Source organism: Trachinotus anak, unplaced genomic scaffold (genome assembly GCF_046630095.1).
Source record: "Trachinotus anak isolate AG129_WGS33_773 ecotype Australia unplaced genomic scaffold, CSIRO_AGI_Tana_v1 ptg000008l, whole genome shotgun sequence".
Lineage (NCBI taxonomy): Eukaryota > Metazoa > Chordata > Actinopteri > Carangiformes > Carangidae > Trachinotus > Trachinotus anak.
In genome coordinates, this window is record NW_027273859.1 from 5821910 (window position 1) to 5843511 (window position 21602).

A 21602-nucleotide genomic window follows, 5' to 3' on the forward strand; every position below is an offset into this window, starting at 1 on the left:
TCAAGCACACTTGAGTTGTATCCACTCAAAATAAACCCACATTAGTGTCAGTTCAAGGGCTATTTTTATTAAAGGCCCAATTACACAGTAAATATCTAATCACACAAATTGCATAATTAGAGCCATCATATCACAGTGGCTGACCCGGGGTTTTAATAAAAAGCCCAATATCTGACATGTTGGCAAAGAGATGTAGAGTCTCGTCCTGACAGCAGATGGCACATGTAGTAATTAAATCGCATTTACTGAAACTGAGTTACAGCTTCGGTCACTGGTACCACTCTATCTGACTCACCACTGGGCGTGGAAGATGCCATAAAAGGTGGTGCCCCGCCAGTCCTGCCCCGGCAGCGTGAAGACAGCCCTCAGGTTGTTGAAGGAGACGTGACGCTCAGGGAGGGAGCACTCCAGCCGAGCTTTCTGGAAGGTGGTCCACTTCTTCTGCAGGGTCCTGGTACCACCCAGATCCCCCTGAGAGAGGACATGAGGTCTTATCAATGGCTGAAATGGATTTTGGATTCATAAAGCCACCCTCCACTCCAAAATATATTTTGTGTTTTGTTACTTTACTCGGATATTTATGCTTTGCTGTGCAGCGTTTGGCACTAGAAGGCTGTTTTCACATTCATTCGCTGCAGAGAAAGAGAAACCTAAAGTCTCCTGACTAGTTTAGAAGCCATTCACAGACCAGCGTGCAACCTACCCAAGTGTGATGTGGAAACTTGAATCAAAAAAGCACGAGACATCTTTTGTCCTTTGTCTTAAACTTCTGACATGTTTTGCATGTTCATCGGTTCCATATTTTTGAATGAGAGAGAAGAACTGATGTAAGCTGAAGAATTTTTTACAGGCTAATGAAACATTTTGCAGAAGAACCATATCAAACACATTATTAATTAAAGCTTATAATTTTTTTAATGTTTTAAAACATGCCTGGAGGCGGTCTTCAGTTAACTCTACTGGCCAGTTCAAGCAGAGACCTTAACCTGCGCTGCTTCACTCATACATAACACACTGCTCTGCTCTCTGCCCCATGTGTCCAACACGTTTGCAATAATTTAGAGAACAACTTTACAGCAGCTGAAAGTCCTGCTCTTCCCTGGCGTGTGGCGCTGTAACTTCTCACAGTGATATAGATATTTACTCTGGGGTTTGGTCAGTACACTGTGACATCTCTAGTGGGTGTGGTTAGAGGTGCAACAGAGAAACTTTATTTTTAAACCTGGTATTCAGTGTCTCTTTTTGCTGAACACTTTCACTTTGCTGCTGCTGCTGTTGTTGTATTTCGTTGGCCTCACCTTCACTTCTTAAATTCCACTTTAAACCCATTGCATTTACTGTATAATAAATAAATCAGGGCGAGGCTAATGGCCCAGCATTGTGACCAAGCCCCCCTCCACTGCTGTTGGGGCACTGAGATGGTACCAATGAAATGCAGGATAAATAATAATATTAAATTGTACGAGAAAAAAAAAAAGGACTCAAAGAGGCTCATTTGGCAGATATGTCTCATTCTTATTATCCTCAGTGATTGTGGAAGCTGTAAAAATGGAATTCAAAATTGGAAATGTTCATATTACAGCAGTGAGTTATAGACACTGTGCTGCAATATCAGCAGGATGCCCTCTATTATTCATTGCTCCAGCACACATCACGTGTGAGCATCTGTTTCTAATTTGATTCAAAGAGCTTTATTGTTCATCACAGTGCAGACATTAAAGGGCACTTCCTATTAAACTGTGTATATATTGTACACTTAATTGCACACATCTCCTCGAACCGTTAACAATCTGTATCTATTTTGCTCAGTTTAAAGGTTATTGAGATTACACTGATGCATAAGTAACTGTAACCCTTGTTGTGTTTGCTCAAAGGTCACTGAAATCATACAAAACAGACTCTCCTCACAACAAAACATGTCTGACCATGTCGGACTGTGGTATAACAAACCTAATCCTTGTTATCCTAACAAGGTCATTAATTAAGGAAATTAATGCATTAATTACGAAATAGATCTACGTCAATGTAATTGTCTTCACATAACACAGTGCAAGTAAACTGGCATGTTGTTGTTGTGTCAAATGAAATTATAGGGCAGCTATTTTCTCTATCGCAGCCTGGTATTAATATAAACTGTATTTTGAAGCATGAAGCAGTTTTAGTAGTTTATTATAAAAAGTATTTTCTTAAGGCATCAGATCGGATCATGTATGATACAGGAGGAGAAAGTTCACACATCTCACACTGCATATACCATGACAGATGCACAGAAAATGCAGGTTTAATTCAATTGACACACAGTGTGGAAGTGGTTATCAGGCTGCAGGTGAATACTGGAAATTCATAAAAAATTTCAGCCCCCTGGGGAAATTGAGTGCCTAAGTTTAAGCGAACAACAATGCTTCCATTTAGCATTGAAAAAAGTTGTGTGCTCTCAGTTTTTGGCAGTCTGCGTCAAAGTCACACTAAAAATAGTTGAGTGACATCAGGTTATTCCCAGTTTGCCTCATCAGATTTACAGGTATATATATTTACTCTACATATATGACTGTAACACAGCTCTATCAGTTTCTTCTTAAACTGGAAAACTCCAGTTGGAGTCTGTAAGCCCAAAACTGTTAGCGAGTGCTGTCTCACATTATTAAGTGTTCGGAAACAGCTGCCAAAACAGCTGGAGGAAACAGAAAACAGCTGATTCCAGGCCAAGCATGCATGAAACTATGATTCTGCAGTCAAAACTTGCTCTGTGCTCACAAATCTGTCCCTGTACTCTCTTGAATAGTCACTTGCAGATTGATTACTGTTAGAGTTAGTTTGTGCTTTTCTCTAGTTTTTGTCTCCCTCATAGAGAGAGAGAATGAAGCAGTTTTAGGAGGCTCCTAATTGAATCTGATCAGAGAGCAGCTCTGATAATAAACTGAAGCAGTACCTTGCAGACGCGGGCCACTCTGGCCACGGTGAGCTCTGTGTCACAGTCCAGCTCCAACGCTCGCTCACTGAAGAAGAAGTAAATCTTGTCGTCGTCCCCCTCCTTACTGCCGCTGCTCTCCCTCACCAGGGCTGAACCCACAAAGTCCGGCTCTGCAAACACACACACACACATAATAGTATTGACTCAGAAAGTGTATTTACACACAATAGTGAAGATATACTGTACATCAGTAATGACCGAACAGTCAGTCTCAGCCTGCAGGTGCAGTTGAACACCGCACACACTCAAGCTTGACGCCTCCATCTCATCCCCTGCCACCTCTTCTCACCTCTCTGTCTATTTCCTATCATCACTCTCTCCTTCGCCTCATCTCTCCTCCAGTCATTTCTCACTCTCCATCTCTCCAGTGCTCCCTATTAGTGGTCCATTTTGTGTTTCTCACTTCCTCTCACGTCCTCCCTCCCGTCTGTCTCAGATTCTCTCTATATCCAGTCCTCATTAGGTTGTAAGTGTTATATTTTTTTAAAGCCAGATACAGACATTTTTTTTGGACTGATGCAGTTGGGGGCTTCAAATTCAACCACTTTTATGCAGAAGTTTTTTTTTAATTACATAGATACATTATTTCCTCAGATGGTCTGTTCTTTTCAGTGTAAAAGCCTGTGAAGCAGCATTTTAAGCCACACTACAGAGCTCTACTGAAACCCAGGCCAATTAAATGCTTTTAGACTGGTCAGAGGCACCTTGAATTAAAGCGAGGCTAGCTTCATTGCAGGTATAGTTTTTAATAAAATCTCCATATCAGCATGAATAAAAAACGTACACATCAAACCCCCCAAACCTCAGCCTCATCTGTATGTTCCCCCGTCCTCCCCCTTCATTCATCTCACCTCTCCCTCTATCTTTTCATCACCAATCCTAATGCCTGTTCTTTCATCACCCATTTTTCCTGCTGCGACTTCATCCTCTTCTCTACCCTTCATTTCTCTCCAAGGGGCTCACCCCCCCCGACACACATTCAAAAAGATAACAATCCTTCGCCGTAGCAGAGTCCTGGACTTCATTTCCTGCAACTCATTTCTCTTTCTCTTGTTCTTTTGCATGTTTCTGGCTCCTAAAGAAGCAGCTGTTATCAAGCCTAATGGGATTTCTCTTTTATTTGAATACATTTGTCATTTGTCTGTGTCACAGTGTCTTGGAAAAAAAAAATTCTTAAACCGTAACTGAATTTCATACAAGTATTGATGAATAGATGTTTTCCCATCAATTTTAATTTTCTTCTGAATAGAGTGCTGCTGGGATGACATTAGACGTTAACATCACCCTGGTTCTCTCGACAAAAAGCCAATGGGACTTTTACATTGACTTTTGGATTATTACAGAAAATGAGCTCTGTGACAGACAAAAGTTTATGATACTTGATACACGTTACAAAAGTTAGTGATAGTTTACAAAAGTGCGAGTATAAAAACAGGAAGGCTGTACATCTGTATTTAGCCACTTGTTAGCAACTGGACTTTTTTTAACAGACATAAAAGCTTAAAGAAATCATGAATGAAATATTTACTGACAATTTTTTTGTTGTAGAATAAAACATGAACATTTCTTGAACTTGCATTAATCACAGACCTTATTCAGCCATCTTAACCAAAAACCCATTCTAAAAAAGTGCTAAAATGTTAACTAATTTCCTGGTTTTCGGACTCATTCCTGCAGCACTCCATATAACTGGACACAATTTTAACATTAACAGTTTGCTAAAGCCCTCCTCAGCACACATAACCCCATACATATGGGCTTCTTTGTACTGTAGTTTGTATGGTAGTTATTTTCTTTTAATTTCTTAAAACACACACAGAACATATAAGAAATGTTTTAAACAGTGTATTTATCTGCTCTAACATACGATACAAACGTTAGCATGCCTGACAACTACCTTACGACTGCCAACGGTCATAAGCTCATAAGCTAGTAAGCTCTTAGTACAAACACTGCTAGGACCTGCCCCCTTTCTTCTCTCCCTGCACCAATTCTTTCTCTGTCTTTCTCATGTTCCCACTCACCGTTGAGCCAGGCAGGCAGGTATTCACTCTTCATGCTGTAGTGCTGTCGGCCCAGGTTTCTCAGAATGACTGGTTCTGTACCCAGGAAGTTGTTAAGTGTCGCTGAGTAGAGCTCCTTATCTGTACCAACAAAACACAAGCTTTAATTTAATACTGTTTTTTTTTTACAACCACATTCGTACAGGGGTACAATAAGAGAAGGTCAGTGGTTCAGCAGGGAGACACAAAAAGAGAACAGAGAGTTGGTGCCTGCAGAGTCAGTGAAGCCATCCACGCTGAGGTGCACGCAGCATGCAAAGTTAAATTAGACTTCTGGTCTCTCCGAGCAATCATATGGCTGCGAAGCAGATGGGAAATGCTGCAGGCGCAGTTTGTGGAGATCTGATGCACATTTAATGCGTCTGTTAGAGCTGTAAAAATATGGGGCTGCTCACTTAAATATAAAGACTGATGGGATGGAAAAAAAGGGGCTGACTGTGTGTTTGGTGTTGGTATAAATGTCAATGGATTTTAAACTAAGAACTAATCTTTCTTTTTAGTGGTGAAATGTTCCTTTATCGATAATTAAATATGTTAAAGAACATTCAAAAACCTGTACTTGCATGTGTGCATGTAAAGCTATGTATGTGCATTGTGCTTACATGAATGCATCCTTATGAATACATGCATACGTACCCACTATCAGGCCAGTGTGCCCCTTGGCTGGGTCATATGGGCATTTGCCCTTCCCATCTTCCAGGGCTGCAGTGTCGAGGGTAAAATAGTCTGCATTCTGCCAAAACACACACACAATGGAGAAAACAGGTGGTTCGTGGTCAGTATGTATTATGACCCATATGACACAGCTGCAAGCTCTGTCTGTCCGTTACAAGGGCCGTAGCTTCACCCTTCGCCATGTTGTCCCGACGCATCAGCGTCACATTTATGCACGCACACACTAGCATTCACACGTTCTGCTAACACAGCGTGAGATACTTTTTCCCATGGCATTTATTTTTATTTTGTCACACAGTGGTCTTAGCCTCAGGTCAGATGGTAGACATCTCAAGTTGACACCTGTCAGCACTGGCTCGCTATGACTCACTTTCTAGGGAAAGACATGCATACCACACACGCGCACATACACGTGCACACACACACGTGCATACTCACCACGAGGGTGCATTTGGGCTGGAAGGCGTAAGTGCCGCAGGTGTAGAGGTGCGTGTGGTTGTAGCTCTGCAGGAAGCGGATGTAGTTAAAGCACTCGGTCTGTGAAGGAGGGGGGAGGAACCGTTAGAGTGCTGTTGTTTAATCACCCCGCTGCTGTTTTGTCCTCTGTTAAGGTGAAGCCAAGTCCATTCAGCACGGTAACACATCCTCTGAGATTTAGTTTTACTATTATGCTTCAAGGAGGCTCCTTTCATCCTGAAACACCTCAATCACCTTGAAACCAGACAATGTTTGCTGATAATGTCCTTTTATTAATAACGTGCGACTGAAAGAATCTTCTGCCTGTGCAAACAGAAACATCAGCCATTTTTTCTTTTTTGGGTTCACAAACAGGTAAACGCAAAGACACTGAGCGGGGGTGGCCTCCTGGAAGTATATCTTATTTACTTATTTATTAACTTCAACCCTGTTATGCAAGTGTTCAGTGTGCTGTTGAAGACATAGCATAATAGATGAAGTAGTGACACAACCACATCATCTCAGTAATATTAGAGCTAAACAAAAAAAAGCGACAGATTGTTTCCAGTGTAATATAAGGGCTGTTTCATGGGATGGGTCCTTTAATGCCTGCACTGTGATGAACACTAAAACCCTTTGAATGGAATTGGAAACAGATGCTCACTCATGATGTGCACTAGAGGAATGAATAATTCAGTGCATCCAGTTGATGTTGCCACTGCAGCAGCAAAACAATATCAGTACCTCATGGTAATACAAGCAATCTGATTTTTTAAAATTCATTTTTACAGCTCCTGCAATCACTGTGGATAATCAGGATGCGATGGCAGACGAGCCTCTTTCAAGCTCTTAACTACAACATTACATAAAGAGACTAATCATTAAATATAATGATGGGCAGTGTAAACACCATATGTTACTCTTGCACAATCCCTGTTACCATATGTATAAATACATTCAGATACTTCAGTTATTGGACTAAAGTAGATGTGCAGAATTAATGTGCTTCTGCTTTAGTTAAACGATCACAGTCCATCCTGCATGATTTTAAAAACTGCACTAAAACCAGGGAAGGTGAAGTTTGAATATGCGTTAACATTTAATGACCATTTCAAAGTATTTCTAGGGCTCCAGTTGTACTAATTTCTCAACATGTATTTTTGACTTCAGTTTAGTTAAGTAGTGATGCTGCCACTGCTGCACGCCAGTGAACTATTTCTCCTTCAGTTTAAAACCACATCAAAAGTTTCTGTTGTGCAATGAGAGGAGTTTTAGCTCCATTTCAAAAAACTCTGTGGGATTCTATAAAATATTTAAAGAGACTTCTTGCAAATGCACATTATGCAGCCTAAGAAGTGAGGGGCTCTTGCTGAGACTAAAGCATGGAGCGGGGGTCAATTCACTCTCTGTGCACTCTCTGAGTTAGGGCTGAGTTACATTATTTTTATAAAATATTTGGCAAAAGCATACAATCGTGATGAGATTTGTTTTGACGTGATTGAAGACTACTGCTCCGACTGTGATAACATCTTTGTAGCAAATCTGACGCAAATGCATTTATTAAAGGGACAGGTTCTTGCTAAGAGTTACACTGAGTTGATACAAGGTAATTATAGTGTGTGTTATATAATGTGGTAGGACTAAGGAAATATTGTATTGAATGGTATGTTTCCTGTGTTGCATTCTGTTCAGGATGACTTAACTCTTTATTAAATATTCCATCTGTTTTGGAGCAAATGTCCATGTACATTTTTAATGTTCAAGACAAAACACTTCCTGTATTGAACCACCTTAAAGTTGCTGATGCTAACCCTGTCTGGAAGATGCACTTCACTGTGTGCTAATGTAATGACTGGAAGGTTTCCAGTTCGAAACTCCAGACTGACTTCATAAATGTAATTGAGTAAAATAAAGTGAGTAATGGTGCTCTAATAAGATACGGTCTTAAAAACGTCTGCCAGTGTATAACCCCAGCCATTTTGTCAGCTAAATTCCAGGTTACCTGGTTGTTCTTGCCCTTGGCGACACACTCTCTCTTCTTATCCTGTGGAGCTGGCCAGTCAATCTGGAGAAAAGAAAGAGGCAGGCGTGATGTCTCCCGGAAAGATGACGTCTCTAAGCAACACATTCCACAAGTATATTATCTATCAGTACATCATTTTTATTCATTGACGTAGACCAGAAAAATAAAGCACACAGCTCAGCTCTAAACAACATCAGTTCCTTTCTTTGTGATAGAGTGCACTGAGAGATACATCATGGCATACAAAAAAAAAAAAAAGAATTCCTACTTTCCTTGCTGCCATTTTGCTTAACTCAGCCAACAGTCTCTGCACTCTTGACCACCAGCTGCTGTAACTATGGCAACAACCATAGATTCATAAAAAGTACATTTTACCAGTATAGTAATTTGTGCTAAAAAATAAAAATTAACCACAAATGCACCATAAAAGGTAAACAATGGGCCAAAATGAGAGCAGGCGCCTACTTTTTGCTCCACCACATAGGTGCAAAGTAGTATGTGAAAAACTATTTCAGAACAAAAGTTATAATTATTGTAAAATTATTTACAGTAGTCCATGGACTTAGCCACATGGTGGTGCAGGGATAAAGCATTGCTGCAGAGACCCAGGTTGAGCCAAACACATCAAACACACTGTTGGTAGGTAGGACGCTGTCAGGTCCTGCCCGAAGCAAAACTCCCTAATGATTACAGTACGTTTTAAAGGATCAAAAACAGACCAACAGTGTTTTCCATAACGCGCTGTCCCCTCAAAGGCACGATTCTGCTCAAACATGTGAGGGAGAAGCAAATAAAAAAAGAAAGGTGCACCTTCGGGTCCATACTGCCTTTTAGTGATGACCATTATTTAGGGCTATTTACAGTAGCTGCTTTTTTTAATGACTGTGTGACACATGGCTGAACTTTGCTCTATTGACAGAGGTCTAAAATATAAAGTGTGTTTACTGAGGAGTTTCCACACCATTAGAAATAATTACACTGGCCATTACAGACTGAGAGCTGCTATAATTTCAGAATTAAACTCTGATTTAGTTGACTGGATTTAAACCAACAGCAATCAAACAAACAGATTACTGCCACGTACCAGCAGTCATAAACTTGAATAACATTAACTTTTATATAGTGTAATAATTCTTAGTTTTAATGGTCCTGAATAGAAGAAGTGATACACCCAGTTGATCATCGGAATGAACTTTTTCGTGATCCCATATTTACACAAATTCATTCAATATTTGAGCATAAAAGTGTTTCCAGATCCAATACATTTCAGATTTTGTTCCAATTCCTATCTAATATGATAATATTTTACTACTCACATACTCACAACTACTCTCCACTGAATATCCACATTTAATTTCCAGAGTCTTCCAATGGTCACTGGAGAAATTATGGCGTTGTAATGGTTAGGATTTAATAACTGAATTAATTATTAGAATGAGTGGCTGTAAAAATATTACCTGTGGGATCTATGGTTTAAACTAATGGACTTTTAGATTAAGACCCGATAAAATTAAGCAGCAGTTTATTGGTACTTGTAATTCATTCTTATTTGTCACCAGTCACTCTCAGTTTTACTGCACAATCAGTCTTCATTTGCTCCACAGAGATCAGGTAGTTTACAAAGAGTATCAGGAGCAAGTCAACAAGTAGCAGGAGCTCTCACTGTTAATGACAAACATCGTGCAAAGACACATCTGCCAGAATAAATCTCCTCTGCCTGGTGTTAACACTTGGAACTAATAATAAGCAACAGCCCGTGGGGAAATTCTTCAACTCTCTTCACAATAGTGTTTTTATCTTAGAGTCTTTGTGCGACAAATAGATTGTAGGGAGTAAGTACGGTTAATAACGGTATCTGATGTGGTCAGTGAAAAGGTCTCAGCTGTTGAAAATGAAGTGGAAACATTTATTTTGGGAAGGAACTCAGTGTTATTACATGGCCACTTGGGTTCAGCGTTTTTAAAGGCACGTGCTAATCTCTGATGTTTTATCTCACACTGCGTCTGCAGTCTATGTTTTGGCCTGAACAGTAGTCCTCAAGTAACTAAGTGCCGCCTTAAAATGTCATATAATTTGCAGAGCAAGGAAATGTGGATATGGGAATTTCATGTCATTTGAACTTGCAGTGTGGGACACACGGTGAGTATATATAATATTTTGTAGTGTGTAATGCTGGAACAAGGTAAAACTTGTATCAGCGGTGTCTCAGTTGCCACATGGAATGACTGAACACAGTTTTAATAAATGAAATAAAATGAAACAATCAGCAATCATCATGGGAAAGAACATAACTAAATTATGTGTTTCTTAAATATCAGAGGTGTATGGTGCCTGCAGGTTTAACAGCCGCTAAGACAATGATGAAAAAGCCCCACACACTCTTTTCTTGATGTATGTAGAGGGGACCAGGGATGGTTGTAACATTTAATGTTTCTGTCTGTATCTTTTAAGGGAGTGTGTTCAAAATGTTATGCAAACTAGTTACATGTGTCTGCTACTAAATGGTGTAGGTGTTATCTCTGCAACATAATCAGAAAAATACATGGTTTAGTCTCCAACACAAGGCGTGAAATGTTACAATTCAACCTATATATACGGTTGTAACATATCCTGGGGTCAAATGTAACATCATGTGCATGTGTGTGTGTGTGTGTGTGTGTGTGTTTGTGTATGTTTATTGTTGTTGCAACTAACCCTCTACTAACTACTCACTAACTACAAAGCAGGCAATGCTATCACAAAAATAAGTAAAGTAAAAAAAAAAAAACTTTCTTCCCTCAAAATTATTATTTTTTCCTTCTAAAATTGCCTGTGTCTGCCACAGGCTGCTTCTTCCTCACATGTGGTATAAGGACTAAATGTATATGTATAATCATGTATAGAGTGAATCAGGTGATTTGTAACATATTCCTGATTGGAGTCATTCAAGTGTTACAACTGACCCCTGGTGCAACCATTCCCAGTCTCCCTTACATGGAGTTATCAGCAGCTCATATAAATGGGGCTAAAGAGTTGAATGTGAATATGTAGCTGAAAGGTCTATTGCAATAAGTGTATTTTTCACAATCTCTTATTGTCTGGTGCATAGTTGACCCACATCAAATCAATCAACCCTGCCCATCTAAGAGGTCTATATTAACTGCTCCACAAGTCCTTCATTATATTATAATTATTATTTATTTTCAAATCTTATTTTGTGTGGTTTAGTTTTATGGGTGGGGTACTTAGGGTATTACGGTATGTTCACTGGCTGTACATCATTATTTTATGTGTTATTTTTGTTAAAGTGGAAAATAAAAACAGCTAAAAACAAAAAAAACCTAAATTATGTAAAAGGAAGCACTTCAGACACAAATGGGAGCTATGTGTCTCCAAAAAAAACTCTGTATCCTGAGAAAAAACATCTGTAGAAAATGTCCAGGGAGGAAAGACAGACATGAAAGTAATGAAGAAAGACAGTGAGTGAGGCAGCAGCAAAAAAATAAAAAAGAGGCAGTTAAAGGGAGGCAGGAGGAGGGAGAGGGGTGAGAGAGTGATGGGCAGATGGTGACAGAGGGGATGGACTATTCCCTTGTCCTTGCTCAGTCATTTTTCTGTGTTGGCACCTTCCCCCTACATTGCACACTGGGGGCTGACAACAGGTGGTCTTATCATTACTGTAAGTCTCATACCCCTCACTCAAACAGCCTGTGCCGGAGTATGTGTGTGTGTGTGTGTGTGTGTGTGTGTGTGTGCATCTAATAACTGCTCATTATAGCGGCAAATCAGATAACAATTCCCATACCGCTGTAGGCTGCTCACTCCGCCTTCATTGGACTGCTGTAATTGTATTGATTGCAATATGGACCAATTACTGAGGAAACAAGGCAAAACCAGATCGAGTCTCTGAGGCTTAGCATCTCTGTGTGTGAGTGTGTGTGTATCAGGTCAAGTCAAGGGTATTTATCTGTAGTGCTTTTAACAAACAGTTTTCCCCAGAGTGCTTCACAGAAAAACATGATCCACAAATTAAAACAAGGACAATAAAAAAACATGATTGAATAAGTGCATCATAAACTCTGAGAAACAGGGCCAACGTCTGTGTAAGTGTATACGTGTCAGAGTGCCTGTGCACTCCCACACATTCACAGTGGATATGATTGTGCTGATAGAAGCGAAATAGTGGAGCCAGTAGGTGCACATATTACGATCTTAAAATTTGGCAGTGCACTCACACTATTACGGTTGGAGGCTTTTAGCACCAGATAAAATAAATAAAGCAGAAATTAAAGTAATAACCTGGCAAGATGTCAGCAAACATCTGAAGTGATTCCAGAACGTTCTGATACCGTGCAAATCTCTATTCTGATTAACAAGAAATCGATAGATAATAAAGTGTATTTGTGACAGTTATCAGTCAGTCTGATTCATGGTTTAACTCAGCTGAAAGATTTTATATATGGAGCAGAAAACTGACAAGGTTCACTAAAATTAAGAAGTCTCCAAATATAACTGAATACATCAATAAAAGTATCTTGAAAACAGTGACGGCTAAACACACTGAGCACAACTACTTAGCTGAAGCTAACTATATTACACCAGTCAGTGTCTGCCCTGTTAATCATCTATATAATGTACTTCATATTTCTGTAGCGTCACTGTACACAATCTTTTACAAGTACAGCAATCATTTTAGCTGACAAGCTAATGTTAACAAAGTTTCTAGCTTCTTGGACGTCCACAGACTGAATGCATCTTCATCTTCAAGTATCTTGTCTTCATCAAAGTCACTTTCTTTTAACATTTCATTTTCAAAAAACCACCATTTTCCATTGATGTATTCTGTTCTTGACTTGTCTGATAACCTTTTAAAACATTTAGTTAGTTTTGATTCTCTGTGGTTTTGTCTCTGGGCTGGAAAAAATATCCTATAACACTGTGGTTTGTGTTTTTTGGCTTATCCTTGTGTGTAAAACCAAAACCAAGGCTATGCTCTGCTTTGGAAATGTTGATGTATTGGAGGTAGAGTGCTTAACTGCCAGCAGCAATTAATACATTTTATTATATTTTTCACCCTTCAAGGAGGACATGTTAATATATTTTGAGTAAGTATCAAATTGCTTGACAGTTTGTACATTAGCTTCTACAAGGCCTGAAAATTTAATAAAAGAAATATGGGCCAGACCAATGAAAGACCCAACAACTAATATGACTCAGTTGACTTTTTTTATGGCACTATTAGATTCTTTGATTATCTGCCAGAATTTCTTTTTGTGTGTGTGTTCTCAAATATCCTCGAATCCAAAAATGAGCCAAAAAGAAAAGAAGAAAGAATAAAATGAGGACAGTCTGTAAGTTAATAGGCAACCATGAATGGTGGAACAGGCTGGGATTATGCTGGTTGTTTCCTTTCCTTCCCTGCTTATCCAAGCTGAACTTTTGTAATATCTTATATCTTATATCTTAATGTACTTTCATATAACACTTATATCACTACTGATTTCAGAATTAAATTTGGTGTATTTAAATTAAGTATTTCAAATGGGTGTTTATATCAGGAATACTCAGTTACCATGCCGTGTGGAGGAGATGACACCTTTTGTTCCCGAGCTGTCCATTACGACGCTGTACAATATCAAAATCTTATATGAGTTAATTTCTTGCATTTCTACAAAAGCCTTTCAGAGAGTGTGCGTGTTTGCAGCAACAGTCAGGCAGTGTTGTGGATATAATTGTTTTTAAAAAATCCTTTCTTGTCTATATTGAAGTTTTGTAAATTTGAATCCCCGCACTGGTGGAAGAATAAAGCATTTAAAGTGTGTGTGTGTGTGTGTGTGTGTGTGTGTGTGTGTGTGTGTGTGTGTGTGTGTGTGTTTGTGTGTGTGTGTGTGTGTGTGTGTGTGTGTTACCTGTGGCCGGAGCTGTTTGCTGATGTCATTGGGGTCCAGGGCGAACAGCGTCTCCCGTGCTCCGACATATAAGACCCTCTCGTGGTCGGACAGAGTCAGCATGCTGTAGTTGAACACTCCCTGAAGGCTGAACCTTGCCATGCTGTCCAACACATCTTAGAGAGACACAAAGACACATCATTACATCACTGATAACACATAGCTGCAAAATACCTCATCTTTCCTGTCAGCTGATCTGCTGACAGACGACAGAATAAAACCTGAGAAGAACACTTCACACTTCAGTTGTTGAAATCTGTCGACGTCTCAGCTTATTCACACCACTGAGCCTCGCCCACTGCCTATAGTCTATAAGTCATTCATCCTGCTTGTTCATGGTACATCTCTCCCACACTTCCTCATTAAGTAGAGACTCACAACCTCTAAAAGCTCTTGAACATTTGAACCCTGTGGCCAGCTCCTCTTACTCACGATCTTCAACCATATCAGTTGCATTTACTTGCCCAGATTTCTGCAAACATCACCTAGTTTCTACCTCTGCTAGGCTGCTACATTTTCTATTGAAAAAACAACCTTAGCATGTAGATATTTCCTTCAGGAGTTCATAGAGAAAAAATGGGGCTCAAAGGATGAATTTTGCAATTGTATATGCATAACTCCAAAGGTGTGCTAATGTTTCTCAGTGTGTTTGCTAAAATATTTGCCACATGAGCTTTACAAAAGGGACAATTTAATAATGGTGTGTTTACAGCTTGTCGTACTGCCCCCTTGTGGCCAAAAATCAATTAACGCAGGTTTAAATATACAAGCCATTAGCTTGTAGAAGAACAACAGCCCTCTCATGTCATTTAAGTGTCAACAAGATTCATTTTGACCCAATTTACACCTCCACTGTGTTCTTGATTATCAAAGTACCCTATTACATTTTGAATAATTAACAATAAATGCACTTTGAGAAACAGGAATCCTCTGTTTAAAGATAAAAACTGGTGGAAAGGAACAAAACATCATCACAACATGAATGTTAAGCAGTTTAACTACAAGCTCACACGGTTATAACTCATCAAACCCTAATGGGTTTGCTGAAACTAACCACAGTGTCTATCTCCAAGATCTGCTGTAAATTATTCTAGCACTGAAAGCTTCCCAAGCTCTGTATTTACTTTGAGAACCTGGAGCAGAAGCCGGTCTTCAGGGCGAGTCTGATAAGTTCCAGATCTGCATGTCAGAAGTGAGATAAGGCAGCCGTCTATTTAGAAAAGCTGTGCAAATAAACAAGAAGCAGTGATGCGCTCTGAGACCAGCCCTTGTTTTGACAAAAAGTGCAGTGACGTGCACCATTACAGCCACCAGCTATCAATTCAACAGCACAGTTAGGCAACATCTACAGCTTTTTAGAGCAGTTTATTGATGAAAACAGATAATATCAGCATATTCTGGGAATGATAGAAAGGCTGTAGGTCTGGGCAGAATCTCTTTTTATCTGTGAAAGAAATAAATCCTCAAAAGCTTCAATCAGCCAGAGCTTTAATGTGAGTTTTAAAAGTGAGCTTGTTGTTGAGGCAGATGCCAAGATGTTTTTAATCATAGACATGTTCAATAAAAATTCCATTAAGACTGGCAATTTTCAAATTGACAAAAACAGCTAATCTTGTTTTGGAAAACAACCTGAATTGTGTTTTGCCTCAGTTTAACACAGCTTTTAGACCAAAGATTGTTAAAGGACCTATAAACTCAGCTTTGCAGCATTGAGGAGACTCCTTCTTTGGAAGAGGAGCAGCTTAATCCAGGCCCTACATGAACACCTATACACAACAATACAAGGATTTAGAGTTGGAGAGAGCAGCATTATTGCAAATGGAAAATGTGATCCCAGTGACAACGTGGGCAGAATGCAGAGTAAGAACGCTTATAAATGCCCACTAATAATGGGTGTAAATCTGCGAGCGTGATTAGTTCATTATCTGATGTGCACATCCAGATGCACATTGCATTTTAATACATGGCCTAAATGAGGCCTTTTACTCTTATTGGGCCATCACTCAGAGTGTTAACAGAATATTAGCCTCCCCGTAAACCCAGTTATTGATCCTTTGACATCAAACAGCTGAATCGATGAGATTTATCTCATATATTTAAGGATTGCCCACATTTCTCGGTTGTTCCTCATATTTGCAGCTCGCAGACCAGCACAAGCAATCTCAGAAAGAATATGAAAAAAAATCACACTCTCTCCACGGTCCCGTCTGCGGGGTTTGTCGGAAAACCAGAGCTGACTTTTTTATCAAAATCTAACAAAGATACACCCGCTGTTTTGCTGTTCACACTCTCTCTCTCGTATACACACAAACGAACAAACACACAAACACGCAGTTCAAATCCTCCGACTAGCATACAGACAAACTACTGGTGCAGAGCAGAAAAGAAAGCAAGACAAAGACAGGAGGAAAGAGAGAAAGGATGGTGTTTAGTCTTCATTACCCACACTCTTGTTGCTTGTAGTGTCACCTTGTTCCCCCTCTCTCACTCTCTGTCTCTCTCTCTCTCTCTCTCTCTCTCACTTTATCTGGCTGACATAGTGTGTGCAAAATGCAAGCTGACGACAGCCTGGTAGTATGATCTTGTAAACTGACAATGAATATTATTATTATTTTTTTCCCTATAGCACAAATATTTTTACTTCTTTAATAATTTTTCCCACCCGAACACAGCAGCTGAAATTCAGGGAGGGAACGTCAGGAAGTGGTGTGATTTATGGTGCGACTAAATGCTCATGTGACGCTGTGGCCTAGTTAGGCCTACTCAGACTTATATATGGAAAAGCCTGTACATAATGAAGGGAGAGACTGTAAGTGTGAGTGTGTGTGTGTGTGTGTGTGTGTGTGTGTGTGTGTGTGTGTGTGTATGTGTGTGTGTATGTAAGAGACAAAAGAAAGGAAGCTTCGAGATGTGAGGCTTGTTACTGAGGGCCTAATGCTAAGTGTTTCACCATTAAGATGCCCTTGATGCCATTGAACTGCAAAGTCTAAAGCCACTTCTGTCTGCTGCTTTAAATACAAGCCGATCCTTTTCATTACCTGCTGCACAGGAAGGAGTGTTTTTTATTTTTACAGAAAAGCAACACTGCTTTCAGCTGAGTGCAGTCACATCAAATGCACTGACCTTTTTACACCAAAGGTGGCACCAAAATAATCAAAAAAAAACAAGCTCAACTTAAAAGATCTCACAACAACCGAACATTTGACCATCCATGGAACTGTCAAGCTCCAGATTGGTCAACAACGCCCCCCTACATGCTGAGAATTAGACTGACTTGCAAATTATTTCAGCAAGTTTTTTATTCGACAGTAATCATTTAATTTTTCTGGCCAGGCTGAGAAATCTGAACATAAAAATGTGCTTTTATTTCACAATTAATGTGCAGCTTTTCATTTCTGACCATGAACACTCACTCTTAATTAACTGATATTATACACAGATATTTACTAACTTGAAATTAAAATGTGTTGAAGATTTGGTTTCTTTAAATACAAAGTGATTTCTTTTAAGAACTGATGCTGATGACAACGACTTATGATTGCAAATTTCCCCACTGTGGAACTAATAAACACTCTTATCTGATCTCAGACCACAGGTGAGAGTTTCTCCTCACCACTGTCAGCAGCTGCTGCTCATGGGGGATGTTGGGCCTCTGTAAATAATATAAAGACCACTGGTGGTCTAGACCTGCTCTACATGAAGAGTGCCCTGAGATAACGTCCATTATGACTCAGTGCTATATAAATAAAATTGACTTGACTTTACAAAATGAAGAGAAACAAGAATCTTGGACTTTATAATTCTGCAGCCTAGGAGCTAAATCAGATCTTTCCTTTCAGACAATTTCACAAGCCCTTCCCAAAATTCTTATTATTTTTATTATCACTGTTTTTATTTATTCATTTTTTTCCAATTTGGATTTTCCTCCAGTCTTTTATTTTAAAGTAATCATTTAATTTCCTGGGTGCAGGATCAAAACAAATAAGCTGTTTCTAACTGCACAAGTCGTCAAATATGACCAAGTGCCCACCTGTCACCTGACTAAATGTTTATATCTTAACCCTGACAGACTTTGTTTTTGCATCCACAGATCATTCAAGAGGCACCTTGGAGACCAACTTGGTCAGTGGCCCCCAGGTAATTTGAGCTTCTGACCCTTGACCTCAGACTTCTTTAATGAGGGTAAATAGTGTAACAGACCTTTGAAACAACATTTTAACCATCATGGGGCAAACCCTCCACTGACCAACTCCCATCTGTGTGAGTGTGTATTTGAATGTGACCATGCAGCAAACATAAGAGGAAATCTGGAGAAGTTCAGGTGAAAAAACCTGAGAGGTGACGTGTTGTAACAGATAAAGCCGGAGAGAGACGGAAGAGAGCAGGGAATTAGTAACCAAAGGAAGGAAGGCGGATAAGTACTGAAGTCAGCTTATTATCTGTAGAGCACTGGTGTATAAACATTGGAGGGTATGTACGGATGGGAGAGCTAGATGAGAGAGAGAGAGAGAGAGAGAGAGAGACAGAGAGAGAGAGAGAGAGGCACCATCCTCGGGGGAGAACTGAGCACATCTGCTGTTCCACACAGCCAGGCAAAAAAAAAAAAAAACTCCAGAGCTGACACACTTTTACTGAGGCACACACACACACAAACACACACACACACACATCAGTGCACATCTGTACACTGAATATACACAATTTATGTGTAAGCTAAAAGACACATTGCATTTGCACACACACCAAACACACACACACACACACACACAGACATACTTGCACACACACACACACAGACACACACAGACACACTTGCACACACACACACACACACACACAGACACACTTGCACACACACACAGACACACCCAGAGACACTTGCACACACACACACAGACACACACAGAGACACTTTCACACACACACACACACACACACACACACACACACAGACGCACACAGAGACACTTGCATGCAGAGTCCTGAACAGTTCCCCCGGGCACCTGCTCAGTGACTCGATCGTCTCTCCACCAGCAGAGGGAAGGTTTCGCTCCGAGTGGCTTGTTTGAAGTGATCAGCGGCTCTGTCATTAAGAAGCGATACGGGCAGACGCACTTACCATCTGCCACCACACTGTGGCAGCCCTGAGGCTACCTGTGTGTACGTGTGTGTGTGTGTGTGTGTGTGTGTGTGTGTGGGAGAGGTTGTAACCTGCTCAAGTGTAGGTTTCTCTACAAAACAAAACTGTCCACACCTGTGGTTCATCAGTGTCTGTGTGTAAGTGCGCAAGTGTGTGTGTGTGTGTGTGTGTTTGAAAGATGTGGTGTGAATTTAAATGAATGTAAACAGCATCTGCTGCTTTAAGAAAAAGCTGACTGTTGAAGATGTTTTTACAGCTGTATGGATCTGAATTCAGGAAAAGATAAACTACAAAATAAAAAGCCGTCCTCTTGAGCAGAGAAGGAAAAGACCAACAAGAACATACTGAGGTGCATGAAATAACGGAAATAATGGAAACTGTACAACTACATTTGTGAATCAGAATCATGTCAGTGTTGTGTATTTGAAAACTGTTGAACTCTCAGATTAAGGATATAGTGAGAGAGAGAGAGAGAGAGAGAGAGAGAGTGTGTGTGTGTAAGGATGGTTTGCAATAAATTACAAGGCCTTTGATGCTTGAGGACAACAGTTTGGGATCAGAGGAGGATGGAGATTATAAATAAAAGGGTGTGAATAAGACATAGAGGGGGAGGTGTAATGAGTCCAACAGATGATGGAGAAATTCATACAAAAGGGAGAAAGAGAAAGGGAGCAAGGAAAACATGACAGAGATCAGTACCTGGACACAGAGATGATCAGAGACTACACAATATGACCGCTCACTGACTCTCTCTCTCTCTCTCTCTGTGTGTGTGTGTGTGTGTGTGTGTGTGTGTGTGTGTGTGTGTGTCTTCAGACGGTTGTGAGGCTGTGACAGAAAGAAAGGTGATAGAAAGAGAGAAAGAGTGTGTTACAGGCACTTGGATCTGGATTTGAGAGGGTGAATAATATACCACTGATAGCAACACATATATATTTAAAGAGATATAAAAAATATGAAAAAATAAAAAGAGGGACTTACTGGGAGAAAACTTGAAGACAAATATGAGGTTATAATCTTTTAGAGGTCTGATTTTGAAGTAAATATATTGTATTTTATTTTAGTAGCTGGCACATAAACTGATTCAGAAAACATAAATAAATAAATGGCCTTCAAAAGAGCCACATAAGCACTTTTGCACATTTCAGCCCATTTACTAAAACAACAGGAAATATTTTACATCAGTGGTTGCCAACCTCGGGGTTGGGACCCCCAAGGGGTACCAAGATAAATCTAAAAGGGTCACCAGATGATTACAGAGATGATAAATAAATTAATATGTCTTAAACATTTGTTTCTAGCCTTTTTGCTTTACTTTTTTCTAAATAAAAATTTTAAATTTAGATTCAGTCTATTAAAGAATCTAAAGTAGAATTACGTACTAAGCAGGAAAAGGCCCCTGTAAGCCATATATTTTTATGTAGCCTATTATATTACTGAATGAACTATTATTGATGTAATGATGATGTCATCTGTGAGCAGCTGTTGTAGCTGAGGTGAAGTTAGCTCCTTTATTTACTGTTGGACAGTTAATTCTATAGAAATGCCTTACACTTTATAAACTCAGCATATTTTATGGCCCAGTTCCATTGTCTCCCCTTTGTGACATATGACAACGCCAAACATGTTGTGTCGACACCAAACATGTTGTGATGACGCCAAACATGTTGTGACGACGCCAAACATGTTGCGTACAATTGTAGGTTTGGGACTTTTGATTTGACTTTTTTATTTCCTCCCTTCGCTCCCTGTTTGTAAACACAACAGTCAAGTTGGATCAGATCTGATGAAAGCAGATTATGAATTCATCATTGTGTCATCAAAGGACAAATAACTACACACAGTTCTGGCTCTGAATCACCACTGAGCTCTGTCTTTATATTCATGCAAACTTCTCTTTTCTTGTGACATTAATGTTCAGATTACTTCCCTCCAAGCTCGTTTGTTCTACTTCTTTTTTCTGTTTTACTACAGTTTTTTACTGTTTATTTGTACACGTCTGGTATTCTCCAGGTGACCATGGTAACCCCGTGGTTAAGGTCACAACGCTATGAACTTTGGGTAATTCCCTCAGCCAAGTGTCAGTGTCATCCATTGATTTAACACTGGAGCAGCCCTGAGCCTCAGAGTCCATGAGGGTGGATGTTGGGATTGCGACTATGTTTTGTATGTTAAATATTAATCTTCAGAGTAACTTGTATCTAAAATTGCCAGATAAATATAAAGTGGTAAAAGTACAAAATGTCCTGAAATGCAGCAGGAAGCACTCAAGTAAAGTACAAATACATTAAAATTGTGCTGAAGTACAGTACTTGATGTTGAAATGTACTTGTGTTACTTTCCACCA

At 39.7% G+C, this 21602-nt stretch overlaps 1 protein-coding gene across 3 annotated transcripts in view; it reads right to left on the minus strand.

Annotated features, from left to right (window-relative positions):
- sema4c (sema domain, immunoglobulin domain (Ig), transmembrane domain (TM) and short cytoplasmic domain, (semaphorin) 4C) overlaps positions 1-21602 on the minus strand; it is a 96357-nt gene that overhangs the window by 14658 nt on the left and 60097 nt on the right. For all 3 annotated transcript variants that reach the window (XR_011691572.1, XM_071482085.1, XM_071482084.1), the window contains 7 exons: positions 14077-14231; positions 8168-8230; positions 6148-6246; positions 5671-5767; positions 4996-5115; positions 2930-3081; positions 296-471 (listed from right to left, as the gene is read on the minus strand). Coding sequence is in view for 2 of the 3 variants with exons in the window: in XM_071482085.1 (XP_071338186.1) it covers positions 296-471; positions 2930-3081; positions 4996-5115; positions 5671-5767; positions 6148-6246; positions 8168-8230; positions 14077-14231 (862 nt within the window). In the remaining variant the exon portion in view is untranslated. The remainder of the gene's footprint in view (positions 1-295; positions 472-2929; positions 3082-4995; positions 5116-5670; positions 5768-6147; positions 6247-8167; positions 8231-14076; positions 14232-21602) is intronic.